Below are 27,655 nucleotides of genomic sequence, written 5' to 3'. Positions count from 1 at the left end.
GGCAATGAGCTTCATAGCTCAGTTATGCTGATTCATAATTTGATTGTTAACTTCATTTTATTTCTTTTGAATTAGTCTCTATTCACTTTCTTGTCTCTTTACACTGTCTGCAGCAAATATAAGCAATTAAAAATATTTCGGTGTCGCATTCTTAATAATTGTGTGTCTCTAGTAAGTCTGATTCCCTAAGGACATCTTTAAGGATTTTACCTTCCTCTCTCAGTTTATGCACCTGAGTCTGTGTGTGTGTGCATGTGTAGAGGCTGCTTACGAAGGTGGATCTACTTTAGGCCTTCAGCTGCAAGTAGCCCAACAATGTGTAGCAAATGAATGCAGTGACTGTGAAATTTCCATTTCCTTGCATAATAGATTTGCTGGGAAGGAAATTTGGGAATTTGATAGGGGGTCAGTTCACATGCAGTACAAGGAAGAAGCTATACTGATGTCATGTCAGTAGTGGTAAGAGAGAACCTTCTATCTAAAGATTCAATACACTTTACAAACATTTCTTACTTTTATAATATCACTGCAGACTAAGAAACAAGAGGTTTCTTGTCTTGCCTTCTTATTGCCAGAGGCTTGCAGTTGCATTTCTTTCTTCTAAAATAAAAAAAACCAGACAGATGCAAACATGGTTTCTAGATAACTCACAGATACAGAAAGGTGTGAGATTTTTTTACTGTCAACAGTAGCTGGAATTCCTGATTTGTGATGTTACTGGAAATAAGCTCAGATGGAGAATGGGTGAGGATGATGGTCTGATGGAGAGGTTGTGCACAGTTTTTCATTTAATTTCTGGGTTTTAATTTTTTTTTTCTTAATGGATAAACCAGTACAACCTGGAAGCTGTGTTTCAGTGACTTTGTTTTTCTTCTTCTTTTGCTATGCTCAGGGGCTATTGAAATTCAGAATGTGTCTTCTTTCTTTGTTCAACTGAAAACCAGTTTTGGTTTGAAGATACTGTTTGCTAAAGATGGAGAGAGGATCTATGTTCAAGTTGATGTCAGATGGAAGAGAAGAACATTAGGACTATGTGGAACGTACAATGGAAATTTAAGAGATGATTTTCTGTAAGTTGCATGCTGTACATTTATATCATGTTTAATAACAAGTGAAAAGTTTTGTTGAACATAATCATCTGAGTATTTAATTTTGTTAATGTGATCAAACTTTATTAAACTAACCAACATAAAATGTCTTTATTAAAATAGCCACTTTTATAAATATGAAACTCAAAAAATTTAGGCATTCTCAGATGTTTTGCTAAGTAATTAAAAAAGCTACCATATTATTTGTAGAAGTTACTGGATGATGATATTATTTGAATGCACTTTTCCCTGTCTTGATGCTCCCTTATCTTCAGAGCAAATATATGAGCACTGAGATAAGAAGTGGGTGATAATTACATAATAGACAACTACTACTGCTTGATTTTCCTCCCCACATCAAGTTACAATGTAAAAGCAATGTAATTCTGAACCACAGGAATATTTTAATTAGAAGGGCACACTTTCCTTGCTTTTTAACCTTATTTCCTCCAAATTTCCTCAAGCTATAATGTCACTAAACTTGTCTGCACAGCAGACTTGGAATCTAGGAACATTTTCAAGTAAATAAAATATTGAGGAAAAAGTTTCACATGCCCTCTCCTCTTTTGTACCTCAGAGAAGGAAATTCTTTTGGCAGATTTACTGTTCAATGTGAATATGCATCTAAGCCTTTTTAATGAGCTTGCATCCTTACCCATGTAGACCCAGGATGCTTGCAGTGTTGATATTTTCCTTTGCAGATCTCCAGCAGGGATGATAGAAGGGACCCCTCAACTTCATGCCAATGCATGGAAAGTATCCTCAGCTTGCTCCATGCCTGTCAATATTCCTGTGGTTGATCCCTGCAACATGAATCAGCAAAATGGTATGTTTTCACATCAGAGTCTGGACTTATTATGTATCTTATTATTATGGGACAGTTTTTATTTTCTCTGTGAAAAAGTTGCACATACATGTATTTCAGTTTAGATGTGCATTTTCTTTTCTTTATTTATTTTTCTTTTTTTCTTTCTTTTTTCTTTTTTTTTTTTTTTTTTAGGCAAATACCATTTTGCCATACATTTAGCATGTAAAATGATGTAAGTACTTGATAAATAAAAGCTAGTTGGTCATTTGGTGCTGGGCCTACTGGCTATGAGTACTAAATATACATGCAGATTTTTAGCTCTTTTATGGTTCTGTAAATGATGCCAGTTGAGAAGAAAGAATTGATGTATGATTGCTACAGAAAGTACAGGAGACAGTGTTGAGATCAAAAGTCCTCAATGCTTATTTGCATTAAAAATTTCTTTATCCTCCAGCTATGTTCTCTGACAAAAACTGATGCAGACAATTTGAGAGGCTTGAATTTGTTCAAATTCCTGAGAAAATATTTAGTTTTGGCTGGTTGGCATGCCTACCAGCTTGTGTTGAACTTTCACTGTCTCGTTTTTGCATTGCTGCTCTTTTCAATTAATGAAGACAATGGGTAGACTGTAGTTGCCAATTGTGACAGAATGTAGTCTAATATTTTTAATATTTCAGAAATTAGATCTCACTAAGAATCTGGGATTTATCCATATTTAAAGCCTGTTGAAGCAAGCCTAGAATAACAATAAATCTCTTATAATGTGGGGCATTCTAGGAGTTTTTTATGCCTTTCTTGTCTGTCTTCTAAAATTCTAGATCTCAGACAGAACAGCTCAGAGCCTTCATGCCTCACCCTCAGTTCTGTGCTAGCTCAGTGGAGTTTGACATAAATGTGAGCTGCTTAGAGCAGGAGGGTGGACTGCATGAGTTTCTGAGGGTCCTTTCCAACTCAAATTTCCCTATGATCCTCTAATAATCACTGTAAAAAAGCAGTGGAGAGTGAAGTGATCCACACCATGCTACAAGCACAGGCATCTTTTTTGTTTCTGAGATGATAATTACCTGATTAAACTAAAAAAAAAAATAATTGTTGTTTGCTTGGTTACTTATTTTGTCAGGTTAATTTTCAACTGAGTCAAGTTCAGTCCTTGAATCTAATATATTGAGAGAATCCATAAATGTGAAATTCTTCTGTCAATATGTGTATGTGGAAATGAACATGGAGGTTGAAGGGGAGGTGCATTCTTTCAGCAGCAAAAGTGGCTTAAATATAATAATCCACATCAGGGTTCCTTAGCTATTCCACCACTTGTGGTGGTAGTCTGCTTTAGTGGCCAGAGGGCCGGAGGAGGGTTTGCTGCTGCTAGAATGTGTATGGCCAGCTTGGGATTTGCACGCCCTTGAGCTCTACTTTGTAATACTTCCTGAGACCACATGCCTGGAAGTACATGGCCGTTGTTGATGTTAAAGCTAAATGAATGTCGAGTAGGAAAACCATATTCCAAGCTTTGGGGAACTCTTTTAACTATTCTTTAGAAATATATTATTTTGGCATTTAAATTTCCTGAGCTATAAGAGAAAGGCATAAATGTTTTAGTACGGTTATGTTTATCTTAAGCGAAGTTTGCTTTTGAGGGAGTTGCTTGTAATATCAATTTTAAGCTATAGAATTTTACAGAAAGACATTGTATGCAAGTGTTTATTGCACAGCTGGCTATGTTTGGTTTTAATATGCCGTGCTATTCATTTGACTAATTGTTATATTAAAATGGATCTGGCTAAAACAATGTCACCTCTTCTTAGCTGGGTATGCATCTCACTGTGATGTCATCAACCAAGATGTTTTTGCTCCCTGCCATGCCTACATCAGTCCAGGGTTGTACTACCAGCTCTGCCGCTTCGATGCCTGCAAATGTGGAAGCAGCTGCTTGTGCAATGCTTTGGCACACTATGCTTATGTCTGTGGCAAGCACGGTGTCATTGTTGACTTCAGATCTCATGTTTCTTACTGCGGTGAGTAGCATTTCCACAATGGAAGATCTCTTAGCAATGTGTAAAACTCTACAAATTTCATTCACTCCACAAAATACAGGGGTTGGCTTCTTTTTCCTGGAAACTAGACTTGTGCCATGGTGTAATGATGTACTGGGGGAGAATGGTAACAGCCTTTACATTAGGCATCTGAATTTGGGCCCCTGAGCTACCTCACAGACAGGGAGGTGTCTGCCCTTTCTATTGGTCACACAGAGAAATGCAATACTTTCTTTTAAGCCCTAAGTCATATGGAAGCCCCTATTAGGATAAAGTAGTCAGGGAGTGGCAGGAGTGGAGCCATTCCCTAGGAGAAGGCAAGCTGGGCTGTCACGGGTTTCCTAGGGTTGGCAGAGCAGGGTGGGCACTACTGATTGGACAAGTAGGATACACTAATGATTTAAAGCAAAGCATTTCACAGGATCTTAGGTTGTCATAAGTTGGAAGGGACTAACAAGGGCTAGTGAAATCCAACTCCTGTATTTCTGCTTCTAAGCCGTATAGCAATGCCTCAGCCTTAGCTGCACCATTCTTCCTCTCTTGGAAGTCTGAATTACTAGATAAATGCCCAACTGAACATATAGAAAGAATAGAAAGCTACTGTTTAAAAAACTGATTATTCCAGTCAAAGAATTATTTTAACACAAACCCACCTTAATCTAAATATTTCTGACTTAAAAAATTGGTAAAACAGCATATGTTTCTCATGCATTTCAGCTAAACCCAGTGCAACAAGAGACCACTTTGCTTTGATTTTTTTGAACTTCCATGATATACTGCTTTGTCTTCTATTTTTCATATTTTAAGAGTATGCTGTTCTCCCTTCTTTCTTACTCTTTCCTTCCAGCTGTGATGTGTCACAGTGGTATGCTTTATCATCAGTGCTCTTCTTTTTGTAAACATTCCTGTGCTTCACTTTCTGTGGCAAATATCTGTGCTGATGACTGTGCAGAAGGATGTAATTGTCCTGATGGGAAGTATTTTGAAGAGTCGGTCAACTTTTGTGTCTCAATGTAAGTAATAAAAAATGGAATATATGTATGGGCGCATTTTCCTCTTTCCAGCAAGATTTAAAGTGGTTTTGCTGCAGTTTCCCTCAAGATGTAGACTGCCTAGAGAAGATAACAAACAGTGTGTGAAGATTTAATGTTCTGTCTTACTAATCAATAGTGAGGCCTCATCTGTCACAGATGTATGTGTGTACATACATCTGCTTCACTTTAGTGTCAAACTGCTTTAGAGAAGGGTCGTGAAGCTTTTTTAATTTGTGGGATAGTATTTTTATGTGAAAACTTTGTTTTCCAAGTTTAGCACTTGTAAAAAAAGCGAGAAGGCACTATAAAGTAAGGGAAAGTATGGGAAGAGCAGCTAGAAGTGTCTTTGGTCTCACAATGCAAACCTTTTCAGTTAAATGGGAGGAAATGGTCAATGAAAGGAAATAGTTTTAGTATGTTGCATATACAAAACTTTATAGCTTACCACCGTGGGTAGTTACAGAGTTATTTCTGTTCATTGCAACATATATTTTGAAAAGATCAGTAAAGTTCATACTGTAGGGATAAAGACTGTTTTAAACTATTCAAGACTGAACTAACTTCTTATCTGCACATTTTTTCATGGTTTCTAAGTCATTCTGTTGCTACTTCTAACCCATCTGGCTCTTATCGCAGAGTTAACAGACTTTGCTATGATAATTGCTCTAGTTCATGATTTTAACAATACTTTGAATGGGAACTGCAAGTTTTCATTCTACTCCCATAACTGGGAAGGAAAAGTTCTTTCTATTAGAATAATGCACAGAATTAGAAACAGCAAATATAAAGCACAGAAACTGAGGAAAAAAAAGCTTGGCTTTGTTGAAGATGATTTGAGTTTTGCCACTGACTTCAATACAGTCTGAGTGTCATCTTTAAGTTTTTGTCTTTCAAAGAATACTGTACATCCAAGAGTTGAGTTGATGAATTATGTTAGTATTACGATGTGACCTGCATATCATAACAGCTTGATAAATAGAGGGCCCTTAAATCCCATTTCATCTTGTTTTTCTACCTAAATGCATGAATATTCTTTTAATAGATCTGGTTGTCATTGTCGTTACAAAGGCAAAGCCCTCCAGCCTGGAGAAATCCTTCCTACTCCAACAGGCTCCTGGTAGGTTTGAGTGCAAGAGTTTTATCTTTTTTGTATCACAGTTTGGACACTACTTTAAGTGGTTTGAAAATTTTTCTCATGTAGATTGAAAGTTTATTGTTTCAAGATTTTTTAAAAATTTTTTTTCCACACTTAGTAGAAGGGAGCCTAGTATAAATTGGATTATGTACCTGATTATTTTAACAAAATAATTCTAGAAAATTCTGCAAGCCATGGTGGATAAGTTTTTTGTGTTATACTGCCTGCATCCTGAATCACCTGGCCCTCCATTCTCACAGGGGTTGTACTCAGATTTTTTTTATTTCAATGGAAATTAGGAAATTACATAGAACACAAACTATGAATTTAGGCCCTCTCTACAGATCAGGAATTAGAAAATACCAGTGAAATATTGAGCAGAACTCGAGCTTTTGGATTTTAATCCTCTTTCTTCCCCTAATTCCTATTGTTTAAATTAGGTTGAATTGTATAATCTTTTATACGTGGTGGCTACAAAATATTTTTCCCTTAAATAAACATGGGTTTCCTTTTCTTTTCTAGCCAATGTTTGAATGGAACAGTGAAATGTATTGAAGCCACTACAGAAAACATAGGTAATTTACAGTCTTGTCACATATAAAAGTTGCACAAATAGAGAATTTGATATTGAATAGTAATTTGGTTTTCTCCTCATATGTATTTAAATTATGAGATACTTTTTATCACAACATATTTAAAACAGGGAGTTAGAAGCACAAATAGTCTTGGGTTTTTTCCCCCTTTTTCTGTAGTACAAATTGTACTACTCAGTCACACAGGAAATTAAAGGAAATAAATAATTGCATGTGACATCTAGGTCAATGTATTCACATGGGAATACCTATAATTAGCCTCACTGTCCGTGTTTAGGAAGCTTTAAGACCTTAATTTGTAGAAAGTAAATTTTTTTAATATATTTCTAATAGATTTAGAGGTACCTTGATAATTATGCCACCTCTAAGGGCTTTTTCTGCCTAAGGTATAATGGCTCCATCCTTAAGAATGGACTGTGTTTGAGATCCAGGATGCATGCATCCATATGCTTAATATTATTTGTTTTTTATATTAGAACATATATTAATTTTATATATCTGTAATATAGATTATATTACAGACTATTATTCCAATTGCATTCTGATATGAACTGTAATGTAACCTCCCTTTGTATCCAAACAAATAGATTGTGGAAAAAAACAAATAGAAAACCTTCAATGTAAAAGAACTGTTGATCTTATTTAACCTTCATTTTGCATTTGAAGTTCATGTATGCCCTGAAGGAAAAATCTACTATGACTGCAGATTTCCTGTGCCTGGGTTGCCAGCAGCGGGTGTGAATTGTGGGATCTCTTGTGCAAACCTTGCCATGAACTTCTCCTGTGTCCCCTCACCACCCTGTGCAAGTGGCTGCATTTGCCCCCCGGGGTAAGCTTTGATGGAACAACCTGGAGCACAAGCCAAATGCATATTTTCCACTGTTCGACTCTGAAAATTTCTTTTTACTTCATAAATTCCAATGGTATCACACTTCTAATTTTGAAACTATTGTTCTATAAATTGTCGCAGAGGCACAGTAACAGCTAAAAAGCCATCAAGATATTCAGTTTACTACCATTCCAATTGGCTGGTATTTGGGACTGTCTGGACAGGAGATGTTTCCACCACTTGCACCCTGTAGTTTATTTGAATGTAAAAGCAAACATGACAAAAAATTTTGATGTAAACCATTTGTGCTCCTGCTTATTGCTGCCCAAGTCTTTTTCTCGCCTGAATTTCTGCTCAGGCTTACAATGTCGATGCCAGCCTGGGGCAGGGAGGGCAGGTATATGGACTGGTTTCTGCCCTATTTCCCTTCATTCTCTCTGTCCTTTTTTTGTTTTCTTAGCTCCAGTATTTGGATTTGGTGCCCAGAAGCAGTCTGCTGAGCCTGGCAGAGGTCAAATCCAAGTATAAATTCTAAAAACTTCTATTGTAGTTTGTGTCAGGATCAATCACCACTTCCTCCATTTGTTCCCATTCCCTCCTGACACCTCCTGTGTGCACTTTCAGATTGAGGAGTCAAATATGCTGTGCAAATTGCTGTAATTGCTGCTCATCTCAGATGGAGCGCTCCCCTTTTTTTCTTAACTTTCCATTTTATTTCACTATGTGTGTAGCCAGTGGTCTCCTGACAGCATATCAGTTGTGCACAGCTCAGAGTATAAATGAGACTGTCACCATTCCCCTTCCAGCACTTTGTGATGTTCATAGATGACTAAGCACTGGTGAACGTACAGATTTCAGGCATACCTATTTAAGATTTCACTAGTTCTTGCCTCTTATTCTGTAGTCCTCTAAAACCTCTGCCTCAAATGAGAACTTGGCTTTCAGGACCATTAATGTTATGGGAATAAGCAATTACTATAAGCACAAAAAGTACATGAATCTGTAAAATGAATAAACTAGTAATAAACTGAAACATCATGGTGATATTTTCATTAAATTAAACTAGCAGTATTGACTTGAAAGGTCATTTGAAAATTTGAAGAAACTAAAATTAAAGTTAAAAACAGAGCTAAAGCCTTGCTTTGACAGTCATGCCATTTCAAATTATTACTTGATTGTTTTCTGAAATATAACAGGAGTACAGACAAGCAAAATCCTAAGTTTCTGTCAAATAATACAGTAAAACACATGAATTATTTTTATTTCATAAGAGAATAAACACTCTTTTTGCCATTAGGTTGAAAAGTAAGTGTATAACACTTAGTAGAACATTTAGTAATGTTCTCATTAAATTGTACTTAATTATGCCTTTCAGCCTTATGGTTCCAAAACGTGAGTTTGGCTTTTAACTAGGAAGGGCCAGCTGTACTATCGTAAAAATTAGTTTCAAAAAGTCTCTTTTTAATGCAAGAAAATGTTAAAAATATGTCTCTTGCTATTAAATATAAGTGGGTAAGTCATTAAAAACTTGTTGTGGGACATTTTACTGTAATGCAGTTTTTTAAACTCTCCTGAGTTGCCATTCTTCTCTTTGGTTCTCCTTTCCCACCTTATTTCTACCACTACCCATTGTTTGATTGAATGACCTAAACTTTTGGGGTGGAATCCTTAATTCCCCTGGAGACTGGCACCTTATTCTAGCATCCTGGGTATTTATGGTGCTTGAAAAGTAAAGCAGGTTCTGCATGGTATTGAAACCCTTTTCTTTGGAAAACCATTAAATGATAGACTCTAGTATGCAAAAAATGGTCTTCCTAAAATAAAACTGGTTTACATTTTCTATTGTTAAAGCTCTTACACAGCAGCTTGTTGTTCTTTAAGTCAGTAGTTCAAGAGATGACAAAGAATTAGAAATGCTGGAAGTCTCTGATATACTGTAGAAGTTGAATAATATAACAGCTCAAATTTTCATGAGGAAATGAGCTGAGAATAACAGTAAATTCATCACCCAGAGATACACTGGAAGTTGCCCTTACATTGAGCTGGAGACATGAGGCTAAACTCAGTTGCAGAAGGACAGAGTAGTGTGGAAAGGGACTTCACAGGACTAAGTTTTTCTCATGCCTTTAGGCAGCACCAGCAATACTGATGTTATTCTTGGGAGACATTTAGCTTCTATTGGCTGAGACTAAGTACCTTCCCAAGCCATCTGTTCTGGTGTTTTCCAGTCCTTAAGAAATTTTCTGAACGCTTGACTCTTTTACTTAGAGCTGATTACTGTTTAATGAAGTAGTAATGGGGTGAGGAAAATGAAACTGTCTATTCCTTTATACTTCCAGCGGAACAATGTCTAGATTTTATTTTGAGCCTTGTGTTGCATGGTAACTCCAGGAATTGCTCTCCTAAAGAACAGCACTGGGAGTGTCAGGAGCATTTTTGTTAAGAAAGTTAAAATTGCTAAATAGGTGGAAATGAGATAGCAGAATGAGGTTGACCATATATCTGGGTCAGTTATTGATCTAATTATATTTGACACTTTTTTCATTAAATACCTGTTTGGTCTTAATCTTGCTAGTTATTTCAGCTTCCCTTATCTAGGCAAGTGACCTCCACTGCGCTTCAGGTGCCATGGGCCGGCTTACTGTTCTGCACTCAGAACAGGACAGACGCTGTCTGTGCAGAGGAGCTGGCACTGCAGTCCAGCAGCTGTCCTGGCACAGCAGGACAAGAGAGCAGCAGAGAGGGAAGGGCAGTCTGGCCACAGCCCCAGCAGCTCGCATGGCACCCAGCTGCTCTGGAGCCTTCAGACAGGAATACCTACACTATCTACACTCCTGCATGGGAACTGCAGCCCACACCAACATAGCCCTTTCTAGAGAAAAGGAGAGCTGCAGCTGTGAGCTTGGTGAGGTCTCCAGCTGTGCACAGTGGAGATCACTTGATTTGGACAGCTTTTGCCAATGAAACAATTTTCCTTGGCTGCATGGAAGACTGGTTGCCCTTGATGGGGTTTCAACAATACACGACACATTTAGTTACCTTGATCGTCTTTTGGATTTACTCTTTCATCTTAATAATTATTTTATTTTGAAGGATGGCTGAGCACAGAGGGAAATGTTATATTCCTGACAGTTGTCCGTGCACCTGGAAAGACAGAGAATTTCTGTCAGGAGAAGTGATAGCTACTCCATGTTACACGTGGTGAGTTAATTTTCAAATCATCTGGATCTAGAGCCAAAGTGAAACTGATATAGAAAATGTGTTGAATACTGTGAAAATCAAAAAATATAGATGCTTGTTTATAGATAGCTACAGGATATATATTTTATTAGGCTTACTGATAGACTTGGATAAGTAGGAAGACTTTGGGGTGAGTGCCTTTTCAGATCTTGAAAGGAAGCTGAAGATATCCAAGTTAAAAAGCAGTCAAGAACAAATGCTAAACTTCACACACATTTGTTAGTCTCTGAGATGAAGATGTGGTATTTTACAGAATAGAATATAATGAAAGACATCAAGGAGAAAAAGAGAGATATGCTAATTTTCTAGCCAAACTATCTTTATTCAGTTAAGTGTTAATTTAATAATGAAAAAAAAAATTGGAATGGCAGCTTTTAATCTGTTAAAATTGCACCGGCAAATCAACTGAGGATTTACACTTACACAAGCAAAAATAGAGGATGCCAGCACTACTTTCATACAAATTTGTGTAAGCCACTGAATGGCTGTGAAAGTAATCTTGCAAAAGATCAGCATTAATTTCTTAAACTCATGCCATATTTGTCTGATACTCTGAAACCTTACAGGTAGCACCTGGAGGTATTTTCCTTTGAAAATTTGCTGACCTTTATCAAAATTTATAAAAAATAGATTTTACATTTATTTTTAATTCATTTTTATTGTACATATGGGCAGATGCCAAAATGTTTAAAACTTTCTTGCCATGGCATCCCCAATATCTTCAGAAGCAATTCACAATTTCAGAAGCAATTCTCTGTTTCAAGGTCTGAGAATTTTATTGAATTCACTAATTTCTGCATGATTTGAAATAAAGAATGCAAGAAAACATTTTCTTGAAAATATCCAGCAAATTACTGACATTATGAGGAGTCACTGATTGTTGGTTTTCCTTGCAGTGTTTGTCGGAGAGGTGTCTTCAACTGCACCAGTTACCCCTGCCCTGCTGTGTGCACCATTTATGGAGACCGACATTATTACACCTTTGATGGACTGGAGTATGATTATGTCAGTGACTGCCAAACTTACCTGCTAAAGGTAAGAGGATTGGCCATATGGTTTCTTGTGTCCATGAGAAAACAAGTATTTTGAACATCAGTTGATCTATAGAAAAAAGCATTAAGAAAACACTTGTAGAACAGATGTGGAAGAAGAACCTGTACATGACATTTTGTGCTCATCTGTTTGAAAATGACATGTGGGTATGCTCTTGCATATCTCTATGGTTTAGAGAAGAGAAAAACTCAATGTTTTCTGTTCTACCTTAAGCATGCTTTTGTCACAATGAGTAATGAATAGCACTATAGGAACTGTTAGAACTGGGTATAATCCATAGATTTATTTAATAATTATCTATAAACCCTGCTTGGTCTAGGGTTAGTGATGAGCTCAGACTTCTTGGAATTCTTCTTGAACATGACCTGCATCAGATCTGGATTTTATGTGTATAATAATATCAAACAAGATGATTTCATAATTCAACAGTGAAATCATTCATTGAGATTGTCTGGCAGCTACATGCTAATGTTCCTCGCAGCACACACTTAGAGCACATTGCTAGCTTTTTGTTTAAAGATACCATTACTGACATTTAAAAATATAGTCTATTACTAAAACCACTCTTGTTTATTATAATTGTTGCTATTTTAAGATTAAGTGTTCTCAGTTACTGCAATATGTTTAGAAGAATATTTTAGACATTTAGAAATTTTCCTGTCTAACTTAGCAAATAAAGCATAGCTTCTCAACAAAGACTACCGTAAACATTGTGGAATTAAATACATTGGTTCCAGATTTTTTGTGTGTGTTTAAAAAGAAAAAAGAGAGATTTGAAAAAGATAATAATACCTCATAGCAAATTCCTGGCATGTATCAATGAAGCTCCTACTCTTAGAGCTATATGAACCTTTGTACAAGCCTTTCTTCTTTAAGATGCAAAAAATAAGGGTTACTTTGCCTGTATGATGATGTGGAAAGGTAGGTTGTAATTTCTTAATTCTTGTGCCATTTGTTCAGAGAGGTTTGTAAGACAAATCCATGCTCCCTTTTCAAAATTTAGTATGATACTGGAATGTTTGGCTTTTACAATCAAATATCACCTGTCACTCTACTGTGTAAGAAAGAGCCTATCTGGAAACAATCCGTGGGGAGCATTTGGCATCCAAGAATAAAGTTGACAGCCAAATAATTAAGGCACGTGGCACACTGCCAATGGACCATCCTTCAGGTGAACATGACACAAACGATGAAAATACTGCCTACACAGATCGGCTTTTCAGACTTCCCTTTTTCAGCTTTTCAAGCATAATTTATTTTCCCAAACTCAGCTCATGTGAGAAGGTGTAGCCTAATTTGTTTACAATTTTTCTTTCTTTAGTATATGGAAAGCTTTCATGACCTATATTGAAGGACTCTTTAGTATATATTAGGAAGTGCATAATTATGTCTGGAATGGAAGATGGATCTGTGGGCTGATTTTTGACTGGGAAATGTTTTGAGAATTTTTAAGGGGGGATATTAAAAAGAAAAAGAAATGAAGGATGAGATTATATGGAAGATACCCCTGAGTTTTGAGGGAACTAAACCACGTAACTGATGAATTATGTGATGTGCAACCCTGAAATCAGAGGAATGGAAGATGGCAGGGTTGAAAAAATACTTTAAAAGGACTTAATGGCTGAATTTGACAGGAGCAGAGCAATATGTCTGATTTATATATGAAGGAACTTAACAGAAATTTTGATAAAGAGAAATTGCCATGAGGAAAGAGTTGAACCACCCCTTTTTTCTGTTTTAATAAAAGAAATTCATGCATGATGAGTCTTCTGAGTTATTCTGTGAAGAAAATAAATAGATGGATAAGGATAATCAAGTTAGTATGTGTGTATTTTAGCTCAAAGACCTTTTGGAGAAAGATTTCAAAAAATATGTTTTAGAAACTACTCTCATACAGGATGAGAGCTCATCCCATAGAATTGGATAAATATTCTCAAAGAATAAATATGGGATGGGTCAGACTGGAATGGACCACAGTGGGTCATCTGGTCCAACCTTCCTACTCAGGTAGGGTCATCCTAGAGCATATGGTGCAGGATTCTGACTAGACAGTTCTTCATTATCTCCACACCCTCTCTGGGCAATCTGTTCCAGTGCTTAGTCACCTGCACAGTAAAGAAGTTCTTTATTATATTAAGCAGAACTTCCTGTACATCTCTTTCTGCCCATTGCCTCTTGTCCTGTTGCTTGGCTGAGAAGAGCCTGGAAACATCCTCTGACACCCTCCCTTAGATACTTAAAAACTTTGATGATGTCCCCTCTCAGCCATCTCTTCTGGAGGCTGAACAGGATCAGCTTCCTCAGCCTTTCCTTGTGAGAGAGATGTTCCAGTCCTTTCATCATCTTTGTTGCCCTCTGCTAAACTAATTACAAGTCCTAGGGTAAAACACAGGAATAAGTGACCTTTTTTTGTTTTTAGAAGGGAGAAATCCTGGTGAAATCCCACAGAGATCCATGCTGAGACCTGCACTCAGCATCAGAAACAATTTCGAAAATGTGATGTGAGGATTGAGGCAGAGTATTCTGATGATAAAAATTCAGTAAGAACAGCTGAAACAAAAGTTGTAAGAGACCTTATGGTAGAAAACACTGCATAATAAAATAAAAGAGGAAATTCAACAATGAACAAATGCATATCAATGAACAGAGAACAAAACCCTGTAACTACATTACATGAAGAGAGGCACTAAATTAGCTACTATCATGCAGCAATGGAATTTTAAGTGAGAAAAAGAAATTAAACACAATTGTACATCTTCATAATAGAAGGCTGAGTGATAATCACATGTGCTGTACATGTAAATACATGTACACAATTACACTACACTTGTACCACATCCTGATGTGCTTATAATGATGTGCATTATATATGCAAACATGGAAACATGATGAAGCTGCTTTTGTTTGAAGTAGTAATTTTTGTTCCTAAAGCAAGGTTTCCATGTCTCTCTCTCTCTATAATCCTCTTCCCCTGATATTGTGACATTTTAAATAGTACGATCCAAGCAATATGAGTCTACCTTGAGCTACTATTTGTTGAGAAGGTATGCAAGAGAGCCCTGTCTCTTTCAGCTTGTTATCCAAATAGAGAAGCCAGATGAAAGGTGGAAAAGTATATATACAAATGTAAAATTTAAATTCCTTGCCTAACATCTTGGCAGGCACAGCTATCCAAGGCAGTAGCACCTAAACCTGTTCTACAAACCTTTTTTTTTTTTTTAACACAATCATCGAATCATAGAATACTTTGGGTTGAAAGGGATGTTTAAAGGTCTTCTAGTCCAAACCCCCTGCCATGGGGGTGTGTGCTGTGTGCTTCATTTCCTGCCTGTAAGATATCACAGATTTCACAGCTGCTAATACACATTCCATTGATTTAATGCTAGTTTGCAGTGTTGTTGTGAGGCTGATTTTTATGGATTACATGAAATGCTCAGCAGACTCCTGAAACTGAAGCAGCTAAAGTGGTTGTAGTATTGTATATACAAAACTGTAATGAGTTTGTCCTTTCCCTTTTATCCTTTAATTTTTTCCTGTAAGCAGTGGACTGCTTTGTTTCTACTAACAGAAATACCCTGAAGGTGTTTTAGCAGGGCAATAAGGGAAGTCATAGCTACAATCAGTTTTTTGGCATTTGAACTCTTCCCAGATATAGGACTGAGTGCAAGAATTATAATCTGAATCCATCATCCCCAGAGGCATAATAGTGTGTTGTTCCCATCCATGTTATTAGCCCTCACTGTTTGATGTGGCTGTTGGCCTTCCTAAATCCGATCTGTTTGAACATCTCTTTAATTTGTCATCATATTCCACTGTACCAAACAAAGAACTCATCCTTACCTTTATTATGTTTTTAATAAGGAGCCCTTGTGCTTTTGTGGGAGAAAAATCAGGTGTAAGCTTTCAGCCAATTATGAAACTTACTTGTTTTCAACATCAGTGTCTCCTGTCAGGCCTTTTTGTTTAAGGTGACTGTAAGTGTATGAAAAAGCCCTTTATAACAAGTTCAACAGATTTCTCCATTGGACAAAAAATATTTAGATCAGCAATTAAGAATATTAGGGCAGTAAAGTCTCATGAAATGATAACTTCCCTTTTATCAAAGAGTTAGGAGTTACATTACACACTGAGATGTGAAGTCCCTGTATAGATGAATGACATTCACAGAGAAGACATTAATATTTATTTTTAACATTTAAAAATCTCAGTTATTTTGAAGATGAAAAGGAAAAAATCTTAGTAGACCAACTCATTTATCAGTGTAGATGATGTAAACACTTCACTTTGATAATCTAAATATGAACAATAAATTTAAAGTCAAACAGTTTCTTACTTGAAAATATTTAAATATCTTTTTTCTTTCATTTTCTTGCTTATTGCCTTATTTTACTGATTTGATAATGCTACATTCTTTCCTCCAAAAGATGGGGTTATTTTTCTGGCTAACTTTTTATTAGTTGCAGTCTGTTTCTTCCACTTACCTATTTCATAAACTTCTCCCCTTATGGTAAAATTGATGTCTATGACAAGAGTTGTCCTCTGTTATTTCTGTGATGGTTTTCAGTCCCGCAGCTCAGCATTTTTACTGAGGCTTGTAGGGTCAGTGCATTTGGAGCCCCTCAGACATGTTCTCTTCTGTGAAACAGAAGAAAAATTTTTCTCAGAAAAAAATATTCCCAAAACCAAATTATTAGTAGCATTTCTCAGAAAAAAATATTTTCTCTGCTTTCAGGCAGATTTCAAGCAGGAGTTCAAAGGGATAAACTACCCATCATAATGTTCTCAAATGAGAGGGACCTCTCATTTGTTGCAATGTTCATCTGCCTTTTTAAAAACACCCAAAACCCCCACTGAAGTATTTCCACTAACATTGAGTTTCCACTAACCTTAGGTTGTCATGAAGGTCCTAAAGCACAGAAAGGAATGAGCACTTTTGTTCCTATATCCTGAAAGATGAAGGTCATTATAACTAATGCCTCATCCTCAAATATTCCTATTTCATAGATTATTCTTAAATTCAAAGTTAGTGGTAAAAATATTTTCACTTCTTTTTACCTCCCATTGGGGGTTTGAGTATTTTTAAGTCGCCTTTTTAAGCTTTTTTGATGCGATCATGAAAACTCTTTTTAAGCCAAAGTCGGAGGATTATGAAAGCAACAACCATTTTGAGCCATTTGATCAAATAATCAAACCATTATGCCAATTAGAAGTGCAGATGTAACTCTCTTGGGTCAGCAGACATTAATTACATAGGATCCCCTTCATTAAGTTCATTTAGCAAAACCTGCATCACCTCAGGAACCACCACTATAGTTTCCCAAATGATTCTCCTATGGCTGAGCAGTCTCCAGAGCTTTTTGTAACTTGAACAAGTAACTTGAAACAAATTCAAGGCTCTTAGTAAATTTTACTTTTATTGGAGTGCTTAATACAAGAGGTTGTTTGATGTGCTGATAATCTTTTAGCCATTATTTGTGCATATATTTGAGTGGTAATTTTTTTAGATGATGACAGGGCATAAGCTGAAGCAATCACACAGAGAGCAACAATTTTTCAGTTATTCATTTGGCACATCTGAGAAGTCAGAACTAGGATTTATCCTATTCTCCCTTATTGAGTATCTGTAAATTTTAGTGCAGCTCCTTTTCAACATCTTTTCTGCCGGGTAGCTGGACTGTAGATCCATGAAATTGGCAAATATGTAGAATTAAATATTTGGCACGGTCTCTCTCATAGACTGTAAAATAAATACATTCTTCTTGCTATCAGTAACCCTATAGAGGATTAAAGCTGCACGTTCATGGTTAATCAATATTGTCAAGCTGACTATTCATAGTTAAGACAAATAGTTTCTTTTAATAGATTCTGGAGATTTTAATGGGAAAGTAAATAATGTTGAATTTGAAATTACAAATATTTAAAATTGGGCACCAGACTCTAAAAGTAATTCTCATTTTTTCAGGGAATAAAGCTGTACATGGGTATTTCAATCAAAGGGCCTTTAAATTTTTGATTAGCATATATAATCATCAAGCCACATTCCAGGATGTAGTTTCATGAGTAAATGATGTAACAAAATATTTCCACCAACTTCTTATCAAATTATTTATAGCAGTAGTAACTGTGTAGAAATAATTATGTGTTCTCTGAAAATTTGTGTCCAAAAAAGAAAGAGACTACATTTTAGGGAAAAAAAAAAACTGTTCACTGTGAATATTTTGTCCTGCTCTAGTTGCAAAGAATACCAACAGTTTGTTTTTCATCAGTCCCATGATTTCAGGGGAAACCTTTGTGGATGCCTGCTTTCTTTTGGGTCTCTGGAAGTCCTGTAAGGGTCAATAGCAAGCTCCCTCAGGGAGACATCCCATTCCATCCTGTCTTCAGCTGTACCTGTTTTTCTATCTGTTCTATTCCTGCAAAAGATCTGATTACACTTGGCGATGGATTTATACTCTGGTTCCATTTTCTTCAGATCAATGATTTCAGACTCAATTACCTCTATACGCCTTTCTGCCCCCACCACCTGATTCTCCAGACCATTAAATTATGCAATGAATGAATCACTTTTATTTTCCAACAAAGGAAAGATTTCTTTCAATTTGTGCAGATTAGCATGGAGGGCTTCCAGGAAAGGCTTGGGGAAAAGTTCGTTACAATGAGAATGGCAGTCTGGAGGTGATGTGTGCATAGTGTGATTCAGAAGTTGGATGCCCTTTCAGAGGACTTTGCTATTTGGTGACCTTTTGCTTTGAATTTCTGATTTTGGATTAATGTTCATCATCCAAAAGCCCTTCGGTTATACTGACCCCAGAATGTTTTACTCTTATGGTTGCCTGAAAGGCAGTTTTTTGTAAGAATGGCTGGCTGAGTCTGAGAGCCTCTGGTGGGCACAGCTTCATGGACTGTTGATGATGCAGTGTAGGAAAAGATGAGCAAAGCCCAGCATGGTGTGCTGCTGTTTCAGAGCTGCGTGTGCAGCAGTAACACCCAGCCCTTCTCTGTGTTTGGAGGGATTGGATGCTCGGGCAAGTCACCTCAGGTGCTGCTTATGTATGTATGGCCTCTGACTCTGGGTGTTGGTCAGCTATGAGAACTGTGAATTAAATTTATTCTGATTTGGGTCAGGGTATGAGGGTTTGATTTTTTTTGTCTAAATATATAAAAACTAAACTTCAGCAGTGTAAATGAACACACAACTTTTTTTATATTGAAAAACATAAAAGCTTTGTGGAAGTTGCAGCTTTCTAGCTTCTGCAATAATTTGCTGGAGCTCTTGTCCCTTATTTTCCTGTTGCACTTTATCATTACAACAACAATATAATATTTATATTTATCATGCACTTATTAATAAAACAACACTAACAGGTCTCATGTAAATATATATAAATACGTTCTTAGATATTAAAACTAACACCACCAACTGTGCTGCTGATTTGTAATTAATAATAATTCATATTACAGAATGTGTCACTTGGTAACAAATATTCAAATGTTCCCAAATCTTCAGTCTTCAGAAGGTCTCATTTTTAATTAGAAAGGGATTGCATTACCTGTGTAAAAGCTAAATCTAGTACATAAGCAGGCAAAGTTAAGTAAATTAAGCAAAAGGAAATATGTTTTAAATGATTTTTTTTCAAACCTTTTAATATAGTTCTCTTTAAAATTCAGAAAAAAGAAAATCAAAATTTTTCAGTGATCTCTCTCTAGTGTTTTCAAAATTAAGAAACATTGAGTTAGAGCAAGGTTCTGTTTAAAGTAGATAAAGTAAAATATTTACTGTCATGTATTTTCATTATTATTAGATTTTAAAAAAAGGGTTTGGATTTTATTGTTGACAAACCTTCAGAACACCCAACAGCTCTATATTGCATCAAAATCTGCTAGAAAAAAACCTATGTATAAAGAAGATATTATATAATTATATGTTTTTCCTGTTGCTTGTATATACACATACATATAGATAGTTGTCATACATATTTTTGGAGTTTTTGAGAATTTATTCTGCCTGAGATATATCGTTTTCAGAAGTCACTTTTAAAGAAATAGGAAAGTCATCATGGATGCATTAGGAAATATCTGGAAGTTGTTTGAGGATAAGTCAGTAGCTGGAATAATCTCACTTCTCTTGAATTTTCATCGGTGAATCTGCTCAGTCATGTTGCTCTCCCCCATTTCTACTCAGCTGTGCTTCAAAGCTAGAAATATCTCATACCTTACAAGTGTACTGCAAGCTTCTTTGCCATATTTAGAGTGAAAATAATCTGCAGCCATGTAGAAGATGTGAAGGAAAAGAAAATTAATCTGCATTTGCATAAACAATTTGGCTCTCAGGTTCTTAGTTCCTAGATGAGTTTTTTGGTTATTTTTTTTTCAATAGTTGTATAAAAATAGATGACATCAGTGGGAAAAAACAGTGCTATTACTATTCCTTTTCTCTCTTTTCTCTCTCGTGTAAGAGGATCACCCACTATCTTTCCCATAATATTTTTCCCAACTTTCATGTGGATTTCTTCCCAAACTGAGACAGTGTGTTTCAGTGCCATCTGTTGACTTCAAGCAATATTGCTGCATTGTTTTAATAGCTGTGGGGAAGAACATTTGCTGATACAAATTAGTGCAGAATGCAAAAACAGGGATCAAATAAAGTTACGTGGACTGTATATGTAATTCTGGCAAGGTGTGGAAGAAATTAGTGCACCAACAAAACAAAGGAAGCCTTTCAATAAAAGACACTTCTTAGTGTAAATTAAAATGAGTTTTGCATAATTAATGTGTTTTCACTGATTATCTGGAGATCAAGTCCATAGTAAAATGGCACAGGAAACTAATAGAGCAAGAACAAGTTAGATGTCAAGGCATTTGTCCGCTGTCCAAAATAACTTATATATTTATGCCCAAATGCTTCCTAAATCTAGGTTAAAATGTTTTGCTTTTCCTAGATCAAGCTCACTAGAAGTAAAAGTTTCAAATGTTAAGTTCCTTCAGAAGAAACTGAGAGCCACCTAACTGCAACCAAGCTAATTCTGACTTTCCATAAAATCTCCTGAAATATTGCATCTGAACAGAGCTAAGGAATCTCTGAATATATGTAGGAAATAGAAAGGAAATTCTACTTTTTAAACTACTGTAATTTTTTTTTTTCAGTATTTTTAGAGCTTTTTTGTGCTTCTGTTTGTAGCTATATATGAAAACAACTAAACCATCATTAAAGCAAAAGGAAGATAGGTCTAATCTATCTCTACCCTACTCCCAGGATGTCCTGGCCTTTATGGTCACCCTAGTTTGCAATTTTGTAGGGAACAAACCAAAAGTAATGGGTAAATCAGGGTACTGAGAATGGAAAAGAAAGAGTATTTACACTGAACAGTTACAGAGATTTTAATGAAACTTTCAAAGAAATTAATACAGCCAATTAAATTGCCTTCTTCCAGGCTTCATTTTGACTATGTAAGCGCACTACATAGCATTGTTTTTGGTTAAAAGGGACAGAAAATTTCTAACAGGATATTGAAATAGAAAGTTTCTAACAAAAATAAACTCTAGCATTCCCAAGCACTGCTAAAAAAAAACCCAAACCAGCACCAAACCAGAAAAAGGAAAGCAGTGCTTTGCTTTTTTGACTAGGAAGAAATATGGAAAAAAAGTGCAGTGAAGTCTAGAAAAAGAATGTTCTGAGAAGTGGGACTGACAATGAGCTTTTGACTGACTGCCCAGAGCTGTGACTCTGTCTTTTCTGTTGCTTGGCAACTCCATGTTATCACAAAGAAACTGATATTAAGTTGGAACAGGCTGGATATGGTAATTTACGTGGGAAGATACTCTTGCAGTGGGAAAACCATTTTATTTCTAGTTTCTGTCAGCGTAAGTAGGTTTCACATGATGAACTGTAGTACATCCCCTGCTGGGTGCATTTTACCTAAAAAGGTAAAGAGTGACTCTGCCTTGGAAAGAGGCTGTGCAGAAAATAACAAAACCAAAAAACCCCCACCTTGTTATTCATTAGACCTGCTCCTAGTGTCTACTCAGACATTTCTTCTAGTGGTAGTGACAAAAGCTTGTTTTCATATTTGTGTGGATTTAGAGCAGATTAGAGAGATGGAACTCGATCATTATCATTTATACCATCACATTCCCTAAGAACTCTTGAGATTTGCCTAAGACCTCCCTGTCTTACACAAACATCAGAAGATGATCCTCACTTTATCTGAATAGTCCTTTCTTTTGCATTGGTGATAGTTAAGTGCTAAGTTTCAATTGCACTTTATTTCTTCTTTATTGAAAGAAGACACTGCATGTGCAGCTGCTACAGAATAATTTGAAGACTGTGATAGAAACTGTCATTCAAGTTCGAATTTGTCTAGTACCATGTGGCTTGGAAAGGTGTCTGGTGAGCTATATGGAGAGAATGGCAAGAAGATATATGTAAAGCAAATGATTTTGGGAAAGCTTAGAGCCATAAGAGACACGTAATCCATAATGATATTTTTAGGTCTGGGTTTAGGTCTAAGATTTAATTAGAAAAATAGAAAGCACAGAAGATTCAGAATTTAATACAAAGCCCTTTTTTCTTAAATGTCTGATTTACTAATAATTCTGTTGAGCTACTACCACAGTATCTCTGCATATCCATCCTGCATAATTTCTAGTAATTTAACACCATCATGCAGTCCTACAAGTAAGGAAGTACTTCAGGACTCCCTGTTCTGGCTTTGGTCAGCAAAACACTTCCTGGCTCCAGGCTTCTCTGCACTGCAGAGTTAACTTGAAATATAACTCAGTTTGTGCCCTTGGCTCAAATCCCAACCATACACAAAAACTTCTGACTTGAGTGTTTTGATACTGTTCAACTGAAGGGATTGGCCTGGACTCTGAAGGCACAGGCTTCAATTAGCATAGCTAATATAGCTACTCACTGCTGCCTCATGGACTTGTCTTCATTGCCAAAAAAGGTGTATTTTTACTGTGGGATAATTAGCCTGATTTAACTGTCCTTATTTAAAATCAAGCTCTTTATTTATTTTCTTACAGGGAAGACATTGCTTCCCTATTAACTAACTCAGTGTCCCTTTTTGCTGACACTAAGCTAACTGAAGAAGAATGAACTGTGCAATGAAGAGCCCACAATGTCCTAGGCATCAAATAGACCCAGAGACTGCAAGCAAGCAAAGTCCTTCTCTCCACTGAGCCGTGGTGGGGAGGTAATTCCCTTTCTCACTTTTCAGTTGGCCAGCACAGAATGTATCAGCTTGTGTCCTATCTACCAATCTAATGAGATTGTCTCCTTTTTAATTTACCACATCACATCCAATAAATCAAAAAATGCTCTGGGCTGTTATCTGACTTGGAGGGAATAATTGTATTCACTCCAGCAGCAGGCCTGGTTTAATTGAAACATAGTGTATTTCCCAATAAGGTAGTAGTGATCAATTTTATTTTGGGTGCAACCTGAAACAACCTTACAACAGAGTGGAAGGGATGAACTTTGCTCTACCTTAAAGCTTTTGATACTTTTAAACTGACTTTAAAGACCTGATCATGGAGATCTGATTTCCTACACCCCCTTCACCACTAAGCAGTTAGTAAATAACTTTATCCACTGTAACTGTTGTCTTCCAATCTAACTGCTGACAAGTATCACCTGTTTCCTAAGCCTTGGCATTAGGGTAACATAGAGCTTGCAGGCAGACTCCCACAGCTTGTGCTTATTGCATTCACAAGCACTCACTTGCTGTAGAGTGTTTTCTATGCCAGTAGCAGCATCCTCTGGCTTGTGGGTCATGCTAGACTAAGGGTAGCAAAACGGTAGCACCTGCTCTGTATGGCAAAAAAATACCTCTATGCTTTCCATCATCTGGGGTTGGCTTTGTTTTTGATTTTAGATTGAAAGTGAACTTTAAAGAGTTTGGTCACTATGACTTTTATTAAGAAAAAATGCACACACTGTATAACATCTGTTTTCTGCATGCAGTATTTCTCACTGATGAGGAAAAAATACTGATTTTTTTAAAATTCTTGAATTCTGGTGAGCACAGAATAAATAAGGGTACAAATGTGAGACAGGTAAGAAGCAGTTAGGAGTAAGTAGCCTGAAACTTTCAGGGGTATGCTGGCCAAAGCAGTGGTACATTGACTACAGAAGGGAGCGAAGCTCTGGGGAGAGATGCTGTGGGCAGAAACCAAGGCAAGGCATGCCTCCTGTTGTGGCCAAGTGGAGCTCTTCAAGAGCATTGCTGGGAGCCAAGAGTAGTTCCTGGGACTGGGGAGCTGCTGAGAACCACCATTTCTATCCTGCACACTATGCCCATTAGCACCTGCAATTAGTTTCATCTAATCAGTCTCAGAGACTATATTCAAAAGAGGGTGGGAGCAAAAGTTTTAGCAAGAAGAGAACCTTTTTGTTCCCAGCACTACCCAAGTGTCCCACATAAGACTAGATTAGTCAGTGGGTGCTACTCACCACTTCCATGATTTTTATTTTATCTCTGTCTCAGGTTTCTGATGACTGTAGGACTGAATTTGATCAAAAATTGAACCAGATTCAGGAACTGAATTATTGACTCATATTAATGTTACAAAGTTAACTTTCTCAAGTAATTTCTAGAGTTATGGCTACTTGTTGATTTGCAAGGATTGGTACAGAAATGAACAGGAAAACAAATAAAGTAGGAAATAATAGGAAAACTCAACTTTGTTTTTGTTTGTGGTAGTGTTAGCAACTGTGAAAAGACAGCTCATCTCATTTGTTCGAGGAAAAAATCTTAGCATGGGGAATTACAAGGTGCATGTGTATTCTCCTCAGGATACAGAAGAACCACAGGAGCTGTAGGTGAATAAACAGACAGGTTGAGCCAAGGTGCAAAGATGATTTTTTGTGCCTAGAATGCAAAATTAATGAACAAGCTGTAGAGCCAAAAGTTGTGGGATTGGGATGGAAGTACATTTGAGTTTTAAGTACTAAAACACCAGTAAATCAGGACAGCAAAGTATTCAAACCTTATAAGTGTTACAATAACCCCACCCTACAAACAAAAATATTGGCAGAAACCTTTGCTCCCTCCAATAACACTGAGTATGACTCATGGTTTTGTGAATTTTGATGTGTGGTGGCACAGAAACTTCTCTATCTACTACCAACAGATGGTAGGTTTCTTGGTATTAAAAATACGAAAACAGCTTGATCTCATGTACCTTGGTTTAAAAATAAAGCTCTTTTTATAGCATGTCTCAATTTTGACAACCACACTGTGCTGTAAATATTGGATTCCAAGTATAAGCATATTTTAACAGCCTAAACCAGATTCTGATTTAAGGGGTGGCCTAATCCTCTGAGTTTGTGAAGTCTTCAGCAAGAGGAGTCACAGCTGAACATAGTTGCCCTTTGTGTTTAACGCCTAAGTTTGTGGGTTCAGCTTTGAATTAAAAAATATATTTCCTGATTTGGTAACTTGCTTAAATTTAATTTCAAATGTGTGTAAATTTTAAAGTATCCAGGTTTTTTTCTGTTTGTTTTGGTTTTTTTTGTGGTGGTAAGCATAGAATAAATCTGTAAGATTGAAATGCAATTGAATATATAAGTAAAATGATATCTTCTTAATTTTGCAGAGCACAGATAACTCAAATATATCTATAATTGCCCAGAACAAAAAGTGCTTTGACAATGATATTGTTTGCTCAAAGAATGTTTTCATCTCTGTTGGAGACACTGAGATTTATTTTAGCGAACCTTCTGAGAAGCAGGTTAGTTATTTTCTTTCCTTTTTGGGTTGCCCTTTAAGATAAGCACTGCAAATTTACAGCTCTAAAGGAGTGTGTTTTTGGAAAGCATCTCTCAGTTTGAGTTAATATAGTACAAATGTTTAGGCCTGGATAAAGCAGCAGGTCTCAGGATGCACATTTTTTTTTTTTTCCCCATTGTTTTTTTTCAAGTTCTATTTGTCATACAAAGAAGATTGTCCAAAAGTCTCAAGGAGTTGAAACATACTGGCATTAATGAGTTTCTTTCCAGGTGGTTTTAAAAGAGAAACCTACGTATGAAGCAAATTTGGATGGCTGAAAAGACAAAATATCAAAGTATTAAACAACAGTTCTACTAATATTATTGATTCAGCTATATGCTAAAGTATTCTTCAATATACACTTTTCTGTTATCTGGCTGTATACCTTAGTAGCACTACTTTAGTAGATCTTAACAAATATTCATTTGTGTCAGAAGACCCTAGGGGCACAGGAAAACAAATCTAACTATCAGCTTTGGAAGGCTGGATATTATACTGTGATACACTTTCCAGAACAGGACATTACAATTCTGTGGGATAAGAAGACAATGATGCATGTTAAAGTTGGACCTAGATGGAAGGTGAGCCGAAATATAAACCTGAGATTTTGTGTAGGTTCTCTATATTGCTAATGTGATCTTTTATTGAACAACTGTTAGTCTTTTCTTCAAGACTAGCTTTCCCAGTAATATGGCTGTTTATTGTGGTGCTTTTCCCAGCTAAGAAGAGATGGAGAATGCAACTTCTGAAGAGGAGTGGTTTCTATGTGTATGCTTCCACTGCAGCCTTGGAGTTATGCAGTGATTCAGCTCTGACTCAAAGATACTTGGGGGCTGGAAGGGAGGGGTAGTCTTACCTGGTAGAGTTACCCAGTTCACTGCATGTTTTTGTTGGCTAAAGACAATGGAAAAGAAGTTTCCATGCCCAGTGACATGGAAGATGGCAGGTTTGTAGAAAAGATTACATTAGACTGATGACAGAACTGACCCTAGGATGTAGTAGAGGCTTCTGAGATGAACAGATGGAGTCACATACTAGTTAAATTTAAAAAGACAGAATACAGAAATAGATCTAGACAAAAACTTACATTTAAACTTAATGGATGTATCATGTCAGGATCAGTCATGGTGCAAGGAAGAATCCAAGGATCCTTTTTTTCCAGTTGCTCTTCTCTTTTCCATTCCTGTATCATCATCTATCTTGGAGTCTCTGCAATTCAGTCTTTGGGTGCTGGCAATTCAGAATTACATTTCTCTTTGTTTCAAACATGAACACATGTATTAAGATGAGGCTCATTCAGCAAAAGAAAACATGCTAGGTTAGAGTACAGTGTCAGATTTTTTGAAGTGTAAGTCAAAGCTATAATGACCATCTAATGTGGTTTTAAAGCAAAAATATTGTAGGCTTCTGTCCAAATAGCCATAAAATACTTAATTCACCTACAAGTTGATTTATCAACCATCAAGACACATAGAGAAAAAAAAATATTGTATTTGAGTAAGCTAGCAGGGAGCTGAGTTCTACAGGTTGCATTTAGGAACACAAATACTTTGAGTTCTTTCTGTTTCCAGTGACTGTTTCTTCTAGAGGCTCCAGTTCAGTAAGATGTGTGCAGCAGACCTTAAGAAAAAAAGAACTCATTAGTGTGAGCCACAACACCCTAAAAATCCAACTCTACTTTTTATTGTTGTGCAGGAATGTCTGTTTTCCTGTATATATTCATGTATGTATGCATGTATACATAGTTTTCCCATCAGCAGCATATGCCTAAGAAAAGTTGCAGCTGTCTCTTTTATAATTGCTATTACAAATGTTCTAGCTATTGTGAACTAAAATTAGAGGCAGCAAGTTTTAATGACAACAGCTAGTCAGGCTTCACAACCATGAGGTAATTTGCCTGAACTTTTGACTTTTGGACTGGAATCACTATTGAGCTTTCAGAAAAAAATATTACTAGATTCCAGTCCGTTTTCACAGGCAGGCAGTAAGAAGTAGTTCTGGAAAATAAGAAGAAAACTACTGATTTCTGTTGAAAGATATTTGCAATATGGAAATGCAGGCATAGCA

At 36.5% G+C, this 27,655-nt stretch overlaps 1 protein-coding gene across 1 annotated transcript in view; it reads left to right on the top strand.

Annotated features, from left to right (window-relative positions):
* The window catches only part of LOC131572569 (otogelin-like protein), a 90,583-nt gene that overhangs the window by 22,759 nt on the left and 40,169 nt on the right, over nucleotides 1–27,655 (top strand). Inside the window, exons 17-27 of the mRNA XM_058825818.1 lie at nucleotides 893–1,070; nucleotides 1,790–1,914; nucleotides 3,702–3,911; nucleotides 4,777–4,942; nucleotides 6,006–6,080; nucleotides 6,621–6,673; nucleotides 7,358–7,520; nucleotides 10,614–10,721; nucleotides 11,657–11,795; nucleotides 25,416–25,550; nucleotides 26,023–26,169. Of these exons, the coding sequence (XP_058681801.1) occupies nucleotides 893–1,070; nucleotides 1,790–1,914; nucleotides 3,702–3,911; nucleotides 4,777–4,942; nucleotides 6,006–6,080; nucleotides 6,621–6,673; nucleotides 7,358–7,520; nucleotides 10,614–10,721; nucleotides 11,657–11,795; nucleotides 25,416–25,550; nucleotides 26,023–26,169 (1,499 nt within the window). The remainder of the gene's footprint in view (nucleotides 1–892; nucleotides 1,071–1,789; nucleotides 1,915–3,701; nucleotides 3,912–4,776; nucleotides 4,943–6,005; nucleotides 6,081–6,620; nucleotides 6,674–7,357; nucleotides 7,521–10,613; nucleotides 10,722–11,656; nucleotides 11,796–25,415; nucleotides 25,551–26,022; nucleotides 26,170–27,655) is intronic.

The sequence above is a fragment of the Poecile atricapillus genome, chromosome Z (assembly GCF_030490865.1).
Source record: "Poecile atricapillus isolate bPoeAtr1 chromosome Z, bPoeAtr1.hap1, whole genome shotgun sequence".
Classification (NCBI taxonomy): Eukaryota; Metazoa; Chordata; class Aves; order Passeriformes; family Paridae; genus Poecile; species Poecile atricapillus.
Note: the sequence above shows the minus strand (reverse complement) of the source record. Positions and strands in the feature narration are given on the sequence as shown.